Here is an 18,210-nt window from a genome sequence, read left to right as displayed (position 1 = left end):
TCAGTGGGTTCTTTAAAGATAGATATATTTAAAATAACAATAAAATAATAAACCGAAAAACCTTGCCTAGAACAAATTAGTGGAATGTATTTGGGTCTTAGCAGTATAGACCTGTAGTGTGAAGATAAGTGTATCAAGCCTATACAGGTTTCTGAAATCTTAAGCTGGAAAAGTGGCGCTGTTGGAAGCAACTCCACTGCAGGTAAATGATAGGCAGGAATGGCTTAGCAAAATGCAAATTCAGCAGTAGCAGCGTTTTGAACAAATGAAGAGTGTGAGCATTCTGCAGGCCCACAGAATATTTTTTCATAGACATATAATTTGTGGTTGGACATGGGATTCCTACTGCAGTGGAATTTCTAATTACCTGCATACGTTTCTTGTAGCTTTTTCTCTAGTCGTTATTTCTTCCATCTTAAGCATCTGATGTAACTCATTTATACACGCTATTTGTGGGCTTTTGAATCTGAGGAAAGAGTGTATGGGAATATAATGCACTGCAGCTTTCAGAAGAAAAATGGTCATACTGACTTAAATTATTGGTAGCATATTGCAGCTTACACATCTTTCACTTGAGTTCTGGTATAGTTTGCCCTTTCAACTGTAGACACTATGCCTTGTGAGTTTGAAGACTCGTATCTGAACCATTTTCATAATAGTCAGGAAATCAAGATGTTGGGAACTGCTTAGTAAGCTGTGTTGGCTCTGACACTGTGAATACATAGATACTCTTGGTAAATGGGATACATAGATATTCCTCCCAAACAAACGTGCTGCTTGGGAAATTTTGTTTTTGACATGTTCGCTTTGGAATAGAAGAAGACGAAGTTTATATGAAGATTAGTGAAATGGAAATAAAGCAAGTGCCTTATTCACAGCTTTTATCATGATTTGAAAAAAGTGGAATATTTGTTGTGTATGAATATTTAAAGTTGGTAGGCATTCTCAAGTAGCACATCATTTAACAGTCAAGCGAAATACTTTTGCAGCATGTAGACCTGTGTCTGATTATTACCTTGTATGACTAATGCCCACAGTTAAACAAGTTGCAGTCTATTGATAATAGATTTCCTGTCTTATTTCCTGTGATTATTTGAGAAGAAGGTGAGTGGCTCAGAGGTAGTGGCTTGTACTGGCCAATTATAATTTGACATGGTAAGAGACCAAATGGGCCAGCAATGTTACCGTGCTGAATGCTTGCGCTGAGTTTGGATTATCTAGTTGTATTACTCATACCAATACCTTAATGAAAATGCCCATAGCCTCATGGGGAGATCAGGCCTTCTCTCCAGTCTTACATTGAGTAATATGGCTTATAAGAAATTAGTGTTGTGAGAAGTTGTGTGGGAGATTCTGTATCTGTAAAAAAAGGTTCCATAATGTGAGCAAGATGCTTGAGCAACAAAGTGGGGATTCAGTCTTGAGAAGGAGAGTGTAGGAGGGTTTTCCTTTCAGCTTTATGAAAAGAAAGAAAACTACTATTTTCCACTTTAATCAGTGCTACAAGCTCATTACTGAAGAGCAGTATTCAACAAGATGCTTATGATGAAAGGAAAACTTGCTCCATTATTTCCTTTCACTTTTGAAGTCTTCAGAATGATATTAAGAAAAGACAGAGCACTTCATATGTGTGAAGATGGGAAACATACAGGTGAAAATAGTACAGAATAGTGGGATTTTGGTCCTGAAATAGCTTTGTAAGACATATGTGCCTTTCATGATATATAGATCAAAATACTGAGTTGTAATAAGAACCCATTATTTCATTAGAAAGTTAAATGTAATCTGTAGTACTTATTTTATACAAACACACACACAAAATTTAGACAGGCACTATCTCCGATGGTATTTTGGTACCTCCTTAAAATAAAACTAGACTTTTGCAGTTAGATAATTCTGTTTCTATTCTTTTTGCTTCTGCCTCATTGCAGCTGTATTTTATTTTATTAGTATTAATTTGTATCCTGTCTTTCCACTCAAAGGAGCCCAAGGAAGGAAGCAAACACCAAAATGATAAAACAATGCAATTTAAAATAAAATAAAAACATATTTGAAAACATATAGAACATATAAAAACATTTAAATACAATTGCATACCCAGTGCATGATTCAGGATTGCTGACACATGACCCCATAAGGCTGACCCACTTACCAACCAAGCAGTCATATTCTGCGCTAGCTGCAGCCTCCAGACTTTCAGGCCAGCCCCACAAAAGAGTATATTACAGTAATCTAAGCAGGTCACCAGAGCATGGACAACTGAAGTCCCATCTATTCCAGTCCAGAATAGCTGTAGCTCTCAAACCTGCCTAAGCTAGAGGATAGTAACTCCGGGCCACAGAAGTTACTTGAGAATCCATTGACAGGTTAGGAGAGGGTGTGAAGAAAAACTGGCCTTTTTGTCCCTCCTGGGATTCCCCACTCTACCCTATGAATTCCAGACTGACTTGTGTATTGAACATGAACCCTTTTATTGAAGGCTTGAACACACAGGGACGTTTTGTTGCAGATACCTTATTTAAAGTATTTTAAAGGTATTTATTCATGTATGTTGGTGCTCTCCTCCTTCCTGCCCACAGTATATTATTTCAGGTTGTGGTTGTAGTAGGGTGAAATAAAATGATTTAATTGGTCAGTACAGAGCACAAACAACACCTGACTGAGGGGAGAAGGGAGGATAGATGTGAGTCCCATCCTGACCAGAGCTGGAGTCTGGGAAGAAGGTATTTAAAGAGAACCTGTTACAGTATATTTGTCAAGTTAAAGTCTGCTTCAAAGCTAAGCTGCAAACACCAGGACTAAAGGAAAGTGATTGCATGCTGAAAGCTATTGCCCCTAGATGTGTGTTCTCTGTAGGCTAGTGCGGGTTCCTTGAATTGCATCCACTATACAGTGGTGCCTTGGTTTAAGAACAGTCCTGTTTATGAATGATTCGGTTTACGAACTCCACAAAACCAGAAGTAGTGTCCCGGTTTGCACACTTTACCTCGGTCTAAGAATGGAATCCGAATAGTGGAAGGGCACCGGCAGGAGGCCTCATTAGGGAAACTGCGCCTTGGTTTAAGAACGGTTTCGGTTTAAGAATGGACTTCCAGAACAGATTAAGTTTGTAAACCGAAGGTGCCACTGTACTTTATTGGCATATTTAGGTAATGTGTTGCTAAAATGCATTACATAGGCATGAATATTAAAGATAGGTATCAAGAGCTTTGTTGAAGCTGAATAACTGCCCCCCTTTGATTTATGGACAAACAGGTTTAGGGGTGAGTGGCGGGGGAGGAAGCTGTCCTTTCTCCTGCTCTGAAGTCTCTTCCCCACCCTTTCCTGAGTACCAGCTTGGCTTGTGGTCTGATCAGAAACACTTGTTCTAGGGCAGGCATAGGCAAACTCGGCCCTCCAGATGTTTTGGGACTACAGCTCCCACCATCCCTAACTAACAGGACCAGTGGTCAGGGATGATGGGAGTTATAGTCCCAAAACACCTGGAGGGCCAAGTTTGCTTATGCCTGTTCTAGGGTCTGTGCATGCAGATACATTTTCATCTGTGTTTCATTGGAGTTTCTAGTGCTTTCTGGGTGGGGCATTACAAGGAAGGAAAAGAGCATCCTTTCAAATTATGACCACATCTGGAATACCACGTGGAGCTGTGTATATTTTTGGCAAATTGGAAACAATATAGTAGATGAGTTCTAAAAGACTATAAATGTTTCAAAGGCAAATCTTAAGAAGAGCTAAAGAAACTGAGTAAGTTTAGCCTAGAGTAGAATATTAAAGAGAAAATATTAAGAGGTTGTCAGGGGAAAGATAACAGATCATTTATCTTATCTGCTGAGGTTACAAACAAGATGCAGTGGTTTTCATCTACAAGTAGGAGATGATGGTTACACACTTTCGGGGGAAATTCTAGCTGTTAGAGCGGGTCAGGGCATGCCATGGTTGACATTTAGAAATAGTTGTTTGTGCTTACATAGGCTGAAGATCTAGTCACTGATATCACTTATTCACTACCTAGTTGTTTCTCACCCCTTTTCTATCTGAGTTTAACTAAGTTGTTTAATTATGTTGTTTATCTACTATATATTTTGGAAAGTAGTTTATCCTTTATGAACTTGGGTGCCTCTTGATGTATTGTCACATAGACGGTTCCCAAGATAGAGCTGTTTTTGTCTACATTTTGAAACCACTGGATACCATTTTGAATCAAAACGGTGGGACAAACCTTTACAAATGGCACCATTTTGATACAACAGTTCCCGAGCTAGAGGGGTAGATTTGGGTCTGTGTTTGGAAACCATTGGATACCCTTTTGAATCAAGATGATGAATCAAATCTTTCCAAAATTCATTGATTTGGGCACCTTTGAAGATACTGTTGCTCAGTTTGGTATGACAGTTACTGAATTGGAGGGTTGGGTTTTGGTTTACATTTGGATATTGTCAGACACAATTTTGAGCATTACCAGAATATGTGCATTAAATTTGCCTTTGGGGCTCAGGCAGCTCCAGAACCTTTCCTGGGTAGTAAGATATTTCATTAATACTGAGTTTCTGGTACAAGCATTGTTTAGGACGTGTCTTAGCACTTTTCCTTTTCTTAGTGGACCAAGATGACTTTTTTAAAAATACAACTTGATTAAAGAATAGAATTTACACAAGAACGAAAAGGAAGAACACTACAAAGTTAATAATACATACACTTCAAATATCAACGACATATCACAGACTACTTTGAATAAGAAAAGTGTGCTAGTTTGGAGAGAAATATATGTTCGAACGCACACAGGAGAGGCATCATTGGCCATCTGTCAGGGTCTCACTCTGATGCCAGACTTGTGCCTCCCTGTTCAGGGTTTGTGTCTCTGAGCTGCCTGTCACTTTAATTAATCACAATACGCCCAATGTAACATCACTCAAATCCTCATGGGACATTAAAATGTCAACCTTGCTTTTCCAGTTTCTGAATGGTTCCCAGATTTTGACTATGTGCTCCCTGGGGTCAGAATTTTTCTGTTTCCTTGCTATTGTTACTGCGTGTAAAGTACTATGTACATTGAAAAATACAAGTCTGTGAAGCTTCCCTGTGTGTTAATCACTGAAAACTGCAGGCTGTTGAAAAGCTGAGATCAAGGCCAACCTTGTAATTTGCTACTTGCCTAAGACAATTAGCAATTTTTATCAAAGCAAGAAGCTCTCTGGGCTCACTATCTGACCTGTGACATGCATGTGGACATTAGTAAATGGGCTAGTAAAGTATTTTTGCCTGCATTTCTTTTTGTACACCTGGAACATGTTTCATTTTTATTTGAAAGTAAACTGTGCCTCTGCAGGAAGGAATGTGAAATTTAATGTTATGCGTACATTAAATAAATCTATGCTAGAAAGAACTTTGTGAAAAGCAGTTTTGCCCTTAGAATAACTTAATGTGTGGTTTAAAATAAATTCCACTTCCTTTTGTAAAACCAGTTGATTTCCCTGGATATCATTCAATAAGTATCAACAAGTTGTTTTCCTTTGTCTTACTATGTCTTATAAATCTTCTCTTATATGGTGCTGATTGCCTACAGTGGCTACTTGAGGCATTGTTTTGTAACAATAGAGCTATCAATTTTTGCTGTTTCTTATGACATAACCTCAACAGTTTTATGAAACAACTGCATTGAATATGGCTATATTTCACCTTTTAAAGTACAGTGACTTCCCTTACTGAAGACTTTTGAATCTACATAAACAATTTATCAAATTTAATATACGTCTTTTGTTTTTATTTAAATCCTTAAAATGTACCCAAGAAGTGGCATTATTATTTAGCAAATGTTTTCTAAAGCACTGTTTAATTGTATGAATGTGGTCTTAAAAATAAGAAAACATGGGACACATGTTGCTTTTTGAATTTTTGAAATTTAGGTCTTCATTTTCCTTTCAAACAAGAGAATTCTTAGGTATATTTTGCTTAGTTTACCCCCTGTTTTATTTCATTGAAAGGCGAAATCTTACAAAGCTGTCCCTCATCTTCAGTCACATGCTTGCAGAAATCAAGGCAATCTTTCCTAATGGTCAGTTCCAGGGTGACAACTTTCGTATCACAAAAGCTGATGCTGCAGAATTCTGGAAGAAATTTTTCGGTGAGAAGTAAGTATAGTCAATTTTGCAAAAGTTTTTTTGTGTTGTATATGATTCCCAAGGATGTCCTGAAGTCTCTCCCCCCCCCCCATTTTTAGTATCCTTTTAACATTTATGTATAAGGACAAGTACATAAGAGACACTTGTCACGTAAGGTTTTGACCAGATGTGGCTAAAGTGCCTTGCAAACTATTCATAACAGACTTAATTGCCTGAAGTAGATGTTAACAGACCCCAGACAATACAAAGAAGGTGTGCTGGACAGTTACTTGAGGATGCAATGGGGGAGGAGAAGTGAGACACCCCCTCACCACCACACAGTAGGCATGTTAAGCTTGTACTCAGTGAAATTCACAACACGTCTTTTGCTGCTTGCATTGAAGCCTTTGTTTCTAGACCAATTTGCTATATAATTGTATATCTTGAAGCAGATTACAGTAAGGAGTCAGAGACTCAAAAAAACCACAATAAAACTCAATATTGATATTCAGGTAATTGATATAAAAGTTCAAAAGGAAAATCAAAAGATATAATAAGATATAAAAAGTTCAAAAGGAAAATTAGATTACGAAAACTAACAATATTGAAACTAACAATATGAAGCTGTACATTCTAGCGGTCAGCAATTGAGGAAGGCTTGGACAGAAAGGTCCATTTTCAGTAGCTGTATTCAAATGGTGGGAGTGGGTTTGTGATTATTGATAACAGGTTTTATAAGGTAATAAATTTGAGTATTCCACAGTTATCATGATAGGTGTTATCTAAGTATTACATTTCCTGATGCACAAAAATACTGTATTAAAATTCTCAGAAAATATAACACCCCTGAAAAACAACAGACCATACATAAGATAACATGTTGACATTGCACAAGTAAGAAAATGTGCCTTTATTGTACTAGGAAAAGTGATTATGACCTTATTTAGTGCTGAAGGTTGTGTTGAAATTCAGCATGATCTGGAAGACTGAAGCTAATTTCTGTGTAATACATATATTAATGAACCTGCTCACCTCTGCGAGTTTGATCCCATCTAAAATTTCATTCTGTGAAGTTTACCACAGAGTTCTTACACAGCCACTCCCTGTGAGCTATTTTTGCTTCAAGGTAGGAAATTCCTTTGGCAAGATTGCTTATGGCAGATCTGTGACTGTAACTATTTGAGTATAGGCTCTTCAAAACCTCACACCCTACAAACTATCTACCTACTTGTCTTTCAGCAAGTTGCATTATTGAAACATCTGGGTATATTAGGAAAGAATACATGTGGTAATAAATCAAAAGGAAAAAAAATCTACACTATATATTAGCTGGGAAATTTGCTGAGATGGCACTAAGACTTCAGAAAGCTTATTGCTAAAATTTAGCATTTAGCTACTGTCTGGATATGAATCATGATGGGCAGCATCTTCCTGGTTTGAGCTATTTTTAAATATTATTTAAAGGTGGGGATATTAACTTTGAAGCCAATAGCAATATTTTCCCCTGTAGTCCACATTTTCAATTAAATAATTGTTATCTATCTATTTAGCACTTTAGTTACTCTATTGTCAGAGAGACAGTTGAAGTGTGAACAAATAACAAGAATAGCAAATGGGACATGAAACAATTTTGCAATGTCAGCTGCTCTTGTACAGTGTTTCCTTCAGTCAGCCAGTTCACCCAGGATGCTCCATTGCTTTCTCCTTCCATCCAGTTTTCCATCCTCCCTCAATAGTCAGTCATCCTTCAGTGTTCACTGAGTCCTTGGTGCTGTGTTGGGTTCTCCCCTTCCCTACTTTCAGTTTCTTTTCCTTCTGCAAACCTCGGGGCTTCCCCAAATGTATTGCTGCCTCTCGTTTGTGGGTGATGCATTCTGGGATCTGAGCAATAGTACTCATTCCTATAAACTGGAAAGCACAGGAATGATAATGTCATCATACAAGTGGAAAATATTTTGAAAAGAATTATGTGAAGATACCAATTTTAAGAAGCCTCCAAAATCTGCACATTATTTAAAGGGCTGTGAACCAGTATTAAATGTTTTTTTCTGGGCAATCTATTTTTTACAAAAAGGAATTGGCCAGGTATATTTCCAGTATGTTCCAAAGTGTGGCTTGCCACCACCAAAGGCACATATCCATGCCTTTGTGTATCCTTTACCTAGACACAGAGCCATGTACAGTGCTGACACAAGTAATTTTGCCCCATGAAGTAGACCTTGAATGGTGCTCTCCCCTCCCCCCGGTGCCAACTTAAAATCTTGCTGCGCTGTTCAGACACCAATTCCTGCCATCATCTATCTTCTCTCCTCGCCCCTGGCCATGGTGTTGCCAGAAGAAGATTGCTGGTAGCCCTTTACCTGGAGTTGTAAGCGAACATGATGTGTTATCATGAACCTACATGGCTCTGATTTTACAGGATGTGATGTTACTTAGAAAATGGTAGCGTATTATGTAACACTTCAATACTGTTTTTGCATTATAGAACCATAGTGCCTTGGAAGGTGTTCCGTCAGTGTCTGCATGAAGTGCATCAGATTAGTTCTGGTTTGGAAGCAATGGCTTTGAAATCTACTATTGATTTAACCTGCAATGACTACATTTCAGTCTTTGAATTTGATATCTTCACCAGATTATTCCAGGTAAAATATTCAGCCTAATATTGAACATCCTCTTCCTATGTTGTCTACAACCAAGTATGTTTCTTTAAACCCTACAAAGCATTCACTAATTGTTGAAGTCAATATGCCATTTTGTTCAGTTAAAAACAAAAATCTTTGCCACATTTTGTTCAGAGAAAATGTCAAGAAAAAAGTCTGATTAAAACTGAATAAAAGCTGAGGCTTGGTTTAACGTAGAAACTTTATTTGTGTGAATTATCTTTGGCTTAACTTTTTAAATAAAAAACCCAGTTTGCTTATTATGCTTAGAGCTCCTCTATTACTTTTTTTTCCTCACCTTCACAATAAATATAATGTTGTAAGGAGAGAGTACAGATGAGAAAAGAAAAAAATTCTTCCCTTTATGAGGGCAGCTTAAAGACTCAGACAAACTAAACATCTGGGTATGGGAATATGAGATAGGATCTGTTTATATTCTTGAACTCTATATACCTCCAAATAACAATAGTTGGCAGGTTTAGTATATTACTATGCATCACTGCTGTGATAAATTGCATACTTAACACTAGGTAAGATTATAGAAATTGCTGCTGTATTCTTGGGCCCCTGATGTTGGGTACTACAGCTTTCTATTATGTTTTATTGCATTGTTTTATTGTATTGTGAATCATGTTAATATTATTTTTATTAAAGGCAGTATATAAAGAGAGAGAGAGAAATAGTTTTGATTGAAGATCAAAATTTTGATAGCTGCTTCATGAGGAGCAACAGTTTATATTTAGCTGACAGTAGGCTTTTCTTCACCTGCTATGAACCTAGGCATGTTTCCCCCAGTTAAATTGTATCAAAGTTAATCACGTACATTGAATGAATTATGTTAATAATTCTATAGACTTCAGAAGTATGTCTTGCATACATTGTGAGACACTTTGATATGGTGACTGTCTGGAATGTTGAGAATAGCTGAGCAAAATTTCACATCTAGCCATGAAGTTTACTGAGTGGCCTTGGCCCAGTCACTATGTGCTGGTTTAGACACAAATATCATGGCTTAATAAACCATGATTTATTAAGATGGATACAGTTCTCATGCTCCCCGTCCCCTCATGTGCTGGTTTCAGTGTTTTTTAAAAATCATGCTTGCTTTAAAGCACTTTCCCTTTATTTCCAAAATGATAAACTGTGATTTAAAGTAATCATGGCAGAAACCAGTAACACAGAGAGAAATGCAGGGAGCCCACAGGCATGAAGCTCATTGCCTGCTTTACCAAATTATGGAACAAAATCCTGACTTACAAAAGCATGTTTTAGTAAGCTTGTTACATTCAAGCTGGCCCTCTTTCTCAGCCTAATCTACCCCACATGGTCACAAGTGTAGTGGGGAAATAGCAGTGTATGCCACCACAATGATTGGAGGAAAGATGGGACAAAAATACAGTATTTTTTTCACTTTGTGTTTAGCCTTGGGGTTCAATATTAAGAAACTGGAACTTCCTAGCTGTAACGCATCCTGGATATATGGCATTTCTGACTTATGATGAAGTTAAAGCACGGTTACAAAAATACAGCACCAAACCAGGAAGGTAATACATTTTTGCTAATACTTCTTAGAAGAGGGTCATTTGACCTTTGTGTTCAGTAAAACCTTTTGCTCTTTGTGCTATTTTGACCAGTGTTCACTTGGTATATTTTATGAGATTCCCTGCTACACTGGAAAAACCTGCAATCCTGGTGTTGCTCACCTGACTGAATTTGCATTTTAAAATTATAAAATGCACTTATGTGAATATAGTAAAGTCTAATAAACATAGATCCCTTGTTTTAACTGCTGAGCCTTTTAAATGTGCTGCTTTCAGATTTTTTTACCTTTCTTTCAGAACTGGGGGGGATTATTACCCCTCTTTCTAATTTTAAATGAAAGTTTTCCTAACTTTTAACAGGACCCATGTTTTTCATGTAGAGGGTGGGCTATAGGCACCACATACTGTAGGTTTAGTGGAGAGATGGTTAACCTCTGGCCCTCCAGATGTTGCTGGACCACATCTCCCATCATATTTTTGAGCTTATGGAAATTGAGGGTGAAACAACATGGAGGGCAGTGGGTTAGATGGGCCTTTGGCTTGATCCAGGAGATCTTTTCATATGTTGTTAAGTGTGTTTTTGTAACATTGCCTTATAGCTACATTTTCAGATTAAGCTGCACTCGACTAGGACAGTGGGCCATTGGATATGTCACTGGCGATGGAAATATTTTACAGACAATACCTCATAATAAGCCTTTATTTCAAGCTCTGATTGATGGCAGCCGGGAGGGATTGTGAGTATAAATGTTTACTACTTTAAATACAGAATCTTGGTTCTTTGACAGATGGGATGCACCTTAGAGTGATATGTACAGTGGTACCTCGGGTTACATACGCTTCAGGTTACAGACTCCGCTAACCCAAAAATAGAACCTCGGGTTAAGAACTTTGCTTCAGGATGAGAACAGAAATCATGCTCTGGCGGCGCGGTGGCAGCAGGAGGCCCCATTAGCTAAAGTGGTGCTTCAGGTTAAGAACAGTTTCAGGTTAAGAACGGACCTCCAGAATGAATTAAGTACTTAACCCGAGGTACCACTGTATTTCAGTCTGACCAGTGTTTAGTTATTCAGTATAAAATTAGATCTTTATTGCAATGAGTGCTCATAATTTTCATGCAGGGAAAGGGAAACAAACACTCTTCTTTAGTGTCCCAAATGTAGGCAAACTAGAGACTATGTTGCTGACTTAACAGTAAAACAAGGAGATGAGAAGAGAAGAGGTGAGGGTGAACTTATATGCGACAATGAAATGAAAAATGGGCTACAATTATCAGCAGATAGTGCATATAGAAAAACAACATAAACATGGATATTGTAATGAATGGCAAGAGGAAATGGAAAAAGTTGTTGGAAGCAAATGCTTAGAGTGGGGTCAGAAAACCTTTGGAACCCTCATCTAAATTTACCATTCATAAATATCTTGGTGGTAGAATGCTTTCAAGTGTAACTATTGTGATTTGTGTTGTCTAATGACCTTGTGAACTTGTCCCAGTTTTATCAAATTCATTCGGAAAGCCATATGTTTGGGTTTTCTTAACTTGTAGCTATATACATGTTAGTGCACATTGTGTGATTAAATGTTAAAAAATTTAGAAGCAATGTAAAATTGTAAACTTTATTTCTTTGTAATCCAGCTATCTGTACCCAGATGGAAGAAGTTATAATCCTGATCTGACAGGACTGTGTGAACCCACCCCACATGATCACATAAAAGTTACACAGGTATGTTGTATATTATCACTTCATTTATAGCAAAAGCATTAATAAAAAACAATGCAACAGATTTAAATCCCAGATTTTAGTAAGATGTTCATTTACACCCATTAATGGGCACTCACTATTGAGGTGTGGCTGGGGAGTGGGGGCACTTTTGGTGGGAAATATATGAGATGGGTTTGCATAGGGGCTCTCTGAAAAAGTTTGGATTTACTTTATAATTAAGCTAAATATAATATTATCATTCAATAGTCTCAAAATAACATCCAGATAAAATCATCCTTAACCTCAAAAATATAATTAATTGCTTTACAATCTCTAACCTTCATTAAAAGCAATTAGTGTGTTTTACAATCTCTAACCTTCATTAAAAGCAATTAGTGTGTTTGTTGTGAACTGTAGTAGTGAGGGTGTTTAAAACCGTAATGATCTTGGTAGCCTGTGAATTTATTTTTATCAAGCAGCTTGACCTCTCTGGATGCCTCTCTGGTGATAATTACATCTTAGGGCTTGAGTGACCTTTGGTCGTATATGGTGAAAGGATAAAAAAATGAGGAAGTGTTGGCCAGAAATCCATATCTCTTCTTCTCTGCACCATCCATTGGTAGTTTTGTCATATTGATGAGGGTGGTCTATTCATTCTCTGTAGCTGTTGTGGATTGGCCAATACCCTGGCTGCATTTTGAATGATTCTGATGTATGTGTCATGTTGTTAGACTTGATGTTTTGATAGGCATTACAAAGTATTTTTTCATAGTAAAGATAAATCACTATCACTTAAAATGAAAAAACAATAACAAACACCCTCAAATACCCCCCAAGTTGCCTATACATGCTATGTGGAGTATGCTAACAATGCTGTAATTACTGCTTGCATTGTGACATTATTTTTTCTGACATTTAAGGAAGAATTGGCACCTAGAGTACAAATGTTATGAGCACTTAGGAGATAATTATCCTTCTAGCAGTGATGACATGCTGAAGATGATATTGGAAGATTATAATTTCCTTACACATCTTTGATTGGTATTTCACCTACTATAAAAATGAAAAGACAGGAAAATTAAGGAAGAAGAGCAGAACTTTGGCAAAGACAAGATTTTGTTAGAAAAGACTAAAATATAAGCTAGAGATACTTCATGCTGTCGTGCTGTTCTAGTTCCCAACAGAGGACACAACTTTCTAGCTGGAACATGAACTTCCACTTACCATGGCAAATTAGGAGGAATTAACAAAAAGATAATTCCTTTGCTGCTTTCAGGTATCATTTCCAGGTCTTCTGGAAAGAAGACCCCAACCCCATTTGTTTTCAAGTTATGCCCGTCTTGAAATAGTTTTCTCTCATAATGTCAACCAGTAACTGTAGCCAGTAACTGAGTTATTTTCTGTCACATGAATGTCTTCAAAAATAGGTGATCTCAAACACTGTTTTGCTTAAAAACCACAAACTGTGTTAGAAGCAAGCTTGTAAACATACCATCCCACAGAGCCACTTAACTGCAATAGTCTTGTTTTCAGGAACAATATGAATTGTACTGTGAAATGGGTTCCACATTCCAGCTTTGTAAAATTTGTGCAGAAAATGACAAAGATGTGAAGATTGAGCCTTGTGGGCATCTGATGTGCACATCTTGCCTTACAGCATGGCAGGTAGGTTGTCTTTCATGTATTCATTCACGATATGTATATATTTAGGTAGGTTTATTTTCCGACTTCTTGTGGTCCTCTTTTCACTGTTCATTTTGCTGGTTTTTCAGCAGTATCGGCTTCAGGAATATGCTTTGAAATATTGCTACTTTGCTTCCATTTTGTCAGGCCAGTCCTATAATAGGCAAAGTGAAAGGGTCGCCTCAAGTGGCAGATGCTGAGGTACAGAGTGGCAGCTGTTTCCCTTTGTTGGAGGACAGACCTGTGTATGCTACATGGACTGTCATAGCCACTTCAAACTACTGTGCTGCCTCAGGTGCTGTGGACAATGCAATCGTGTTACCAGCATTGAAATAAGCTTCAGTTGCCGGTCCAGTTATGTTCTTTATATGGAATGTGGTGGAGGACATTTGGCCCTGCACTTTGACACACTTTGTCATATATGAAAATAAATGCAGGGCTGTATTCAAAGCTAGATCAATAAGCTATTGAAAATTACAAGTAACAGCATTATTAGGTGTGAGCTTGTCAAGGAAGATGTTTAAAAATTATTGGATGGAGAAGATAAGTGGTAGTGTATGGGTGGACAAGAGAGAGACTTCTCAAATGGTCAGCACTCCTAAGAACTTGTGCGATAAATAACTCACCCAGCAATAAAACACCAAGCCGAGGAGGAAGCTAAGGTGAATCATCTCTCTTTCTCCTACCCCTCTTCCTTTGCTTACCAAATCTGGAGAACCCTTACTGTAGGGATGGGGAACCTCTGTCCTCCAGGCCAGTCATGGTCCACAAGGGGATCCAATTTTGGCCTGCAAGGCTATTTTTCCCAAATCATGCCCACACTATCCCATCAGTTGACATCACTGATGTACAGGATTTAATTCCGCGTGGCTTTTTGCTGTATACCCAGCAGAGAACATGATCATGGGTACAAGGCAACAGGATGTAACCTCTGCTCGTCAGCTGATGGACAGAGATTAAATCCTGCTCAAAATGGCTATTTGAAGCAACTCACTTCAAATTAACTTTTTCGGCTTCTTAAAATGAGAAAACTTAACCAGGAGTGAATGTTTATGTGAAAGTACAGTACGTTCTGCTTGTTTCTAGTAATGAAAAAAAAATTGCTGTGCTCAGTCGTGCTCAGAGGCTGTATGTTAGAATATTGTGCCAGGCTCTTGCTGGTAGATCTTGGGGTTCTCGGAAAAAGCAAAATTAATCTGACAAGCCTGAACTCTGCCTACTTGTACCTAAATTGTACCTAAGCATTTAAAATAGAAACCATTCAAAGAAAGTTAAACACACATAAATCTGGTGAAAGCTACCAGCGAGTCCAGTCCTATTACTTCTAGCAGACTCTCAGGAAGTAAATTCTCTCGGATTGCACCCAGTGTGATCTTTGTGTGTATAAATTTTAGGCTCTGTTTTTACATGCTTTTGTTTGTCTGGTGGAATCTAAAGAACTATTAAGGATGCTAAGAAGGCTGTAGAAATGGTGGCAATTGAATTAAAAATATCCCTTTTCCTCCTTTCACCAATGGGGATTGCACTCTCTGTTGGGTCTTTAGGTGTAGCAGCTGTAAAAACAAGTGCAGAGGCAAATTGCAGGTGTTAACTTTCCATTGGAGAGCTGTTCCTCCTTCTACGCCTCAGTGGGGATGAAGAATATGGCCCAAACCAAACACACAGATCGTGTATTTCCAGCTAAAGTGTAACCCTTAATAAGTGAATTCTAATGAGAAAGAGAGAATTGGGCTTTTCTTGCATTAGCAGCCACATTTCCTATTTAATCAAACTTCATTGCAAATTTAACTTCTGTATAATTAATGAGTTGATGAAAGGAACATACTGTAGCAATGTCAGTTGATACTTGCTAGTGGTTAGTGTTTAATTGCTGTCATAATGGCTCATTAGACATGCCTAAGGAGAAATTGCCAGTCCCCTTTTCCCATAGTGAAACATCTGCGTTATTAAATAAAATAAGCTACTCCATGTCTTCAGTTATTCTGGGTATTCTGTACTGAATGTCAACTTTCTCAGTACTTTTTAATGGAGAGAAAACTAGGATAAATAAACACTGAAATAAAAATTAAAATGTATAAGATAAGAAAAAGGAACTTATCTTGGTTTTTTTAAAAAATAGTTTCTTTCTCATACTCATGCACTGCCCTAATATTCCTGTATGCTTATAACATTGAATTGAATTTATATGTGTGCGTAGCTAATCACTCATTTGTGTAGAATCATTGCTTATTTTAAAGCCCAAAGTGGGTATCTACAAATGCATTGTCAAGGTTGCTAGTAACAGTCATCTCTTTTAATGTGACTACCTTCCTGCACAAAATGAGACCAAGTTCAGAGTTTGTTTATTTTTTTGCATTTTGCTTCAGAAGCATTCCCTATGCCTCTAAAGCTTTGACCAATTTCAGACACAAGACAGCACTCCTATTCTGATTTTGAGGATAAGGCAGAGTCAGAATTTGATAAGTTATCAAGGCCTGACAAAATGTGGAGACTCCTTTCCAGTAGGCAGTGTGAAAAGTCACTTGTATATTGTCTTATTTAAGCAAGTCTGACTGAATAGATATAATTTACATTCATAATGGTGCGAGGATGCATGTGATATAGAAATAAATAAACAAGAGAGAAAGAGAGAAGTTTCAAAAGCACTTGATAAAGCATAGAGCCTGTGGTTAAAAAGCAAAAAATCTTTCTTCTTTTCCCCTCAAATAGTACCTCTATACTGTAAAGTAAATAGTACCTCTATATTGTAAAGTGATATTCTTTGCTCTTTCTTTTGCTCTGTTCTTTAAAACACGTATTTTTTTCCTCTGGTTGTTTATGTTTGTGTTGCATTTACTTATAAATGTAAAAAAAACCATGCACAGTTAAAAACTTACTTCTTTAGGGAGAATAACAGATTGGGTAATTTATGTTTATTCCTCTTAACAATTTTGGTAACATAATACCAATGATGTTCATGCGCAAGGTAAACAAATATGACCTTTTGAAAGCTATTAGATAATATGTCCCTAATTGCTTAGAAATGTTTGTGGAAATTCATTGATATGAAAGCTTTTGACCTAAGTTTTGGAATTCTACCAAATGAAAGAGGTTCCCATTAGTGTAGTTATTCACAATACTGCAACATGTTAGTGAGAACTGCAAGTCCAGATGTATATCTGAACTTTCATGAAGAGGCAAGCCTGGAAGAAAAAATAAAACAGAACTATATTTGAATAACAGACATTCACTTGGGTTTTCTTTTGCAGTAATTTTAATTAACAATTAAAATTCTTTTCACTGATTTCCCTTTTCTTGAGGAATGTTCTATACATACAAATAAAAATAGTGCTCAGTAATTAAGGACTTTGCTTTTCACCCATATAGGAGTCTGATGGTCAGGGGTGTCCTTTCTGCCGCTGTGAAATCAAAGGAACTGAACCCATAATTGTGGACCCCTTTGATCCCCGAGATGAGAACACAAGGTGCTGCAGCATTATGGATAGTTTCGGTATACCCATGCTCGAATTGGATGATGACGACGACAGAGAAGAATCTTTAATGATGAATCGATTAGCTTCTGTGCGGAAGGTATATATATATATATTTCCAGATATATCATGTGCTTTAAAATATAGCTCTGGAGGCTGACATGGGAGTGTCGAGGCTGTTTTTAAGCACTTTGCAAAAGTGCTGCTTAAAATAGCTGACTGTTCTTCTTTAAGTGAATGCGCAGGCAGCAGCCAGGTGTGTGAAAAGAGGAGTCTCTGCTGCCATTACTACTTACTGATGAGCAGGGATTAAATTCTGCTGCCTTGGCTATTTGATCCTGTTCCCTTCAGACAGGATACACAGCCAATGTAGAATTAAACCCAGTGAGGTCAGTAGATGGGCAGAAGGGAGACGTTTGGGGGAAATGGCCTAGCAGGCCAAATTGGAACCCCTAGCAGGCCAAGATTAGCCAATGGGATGGAGTTTCCCCACCCATCTCCTAATTTAATAAAATGAATCTTGTTTACCTTCTAAAGCACAATTTGCACAATTGCGGACAGAAATACCTAATTTCATGCTCAGAACATTTAACAGAAATCATGATCTCCCTACCCACTTGCTGCAGTCTCAGAGCAATCTGGGAATTCCATGGTGCTGTGCATCATGCCGAGTCAGTATCCAGATTGCTTTGCATTGTGAAACATTTATACCATCTGGTTTGCTACTCTTTTGCCAGAACCAGAGCAATTGCCTTGAGCATATTTAGTAGCTGCTTTGTAATGTCTGAAGAGAAAGTAATGAGTTTCAGATATGTTTTTCTGTTTCATGCAAAAAAATGCAAATTTGTAATGTCTGAGGAATAAATCACAAAACCAAAGTGACAATCTTTCTCGCAGGAAAACTCTAATGGGAATAGCTGATACGTTAAACTTGTATCAACCCAACCAACATACCATGTGCAAATGCTCTCAAAGCACGAGTTGTCATACAATATTAAAGTCTAGCTACTGTAATTGGTCTGGATTCAGAATGCTAAAGCTGATGATTATTCAGT

At 37.6% G+C, this 18,210-nt stretch overlaps 1 protein-coding gene across 2 annotated transcripts in view; it reads left to right on the top strand.

Moving 5' to 3' along the window:
• Positions 1 to 18,210, top strand: part of CBLB (Cbl proto-oncogene B) — a 63,209-nt gene that overhangs the window by 20,599 nt on the left and 24,400 nt on the right. For both annotated transcript variants that reach the window (XM_079974357.1, XM_079974356.1), the window contains exons 4-10: positions 5,982 to 6,128; positions 8,584 to 8,740; positions 10,181 to 10,302; positions 10,899 to 11,036; positions 11,936 to 12,023; positions 13,536 to 13,667; positions 17,052 to 17,255. In XM_079974357.1, the coding sequence (XP_079830483.1) occupies positions 5,982 to 6,128; positions 8,584 to 8,740; positions 10,181 to 10,302; positions 10,899 to 11,036; positions 11,936 to 12,023; positions 13,536 to 13,667; positions 17,052 to 17,255 (988 nt within the window). The remainder of the gene's footprint in view (positions 1 to 5,981; positions 6,129 to 8,583; positions 8,741 to 10,180; positions 10,303 to 10,898; positions 11,037 to 11,935; positions 12,024 to 13,535; positions 13,668 to 17,051; positions 17,256 to 18,210) is intronic.

This window comes from Podarcis cretensis, assembly GCF_951804945.1.
Source record: "Podarcis cretensis genome assembly, chromosome: 4".
NCBI classification, from domain to species: Eukaryota; Metazoa; Chordata; class Lepidosauria; order Squamata; family Lacertidae; genus Podarcis; species Podarcis cretensis.
The sequence above is the reverse complement of the archived record's forward strand: the minus strand, read 5'-3'. Positions and strand labels throughout refer to the sequence as shown.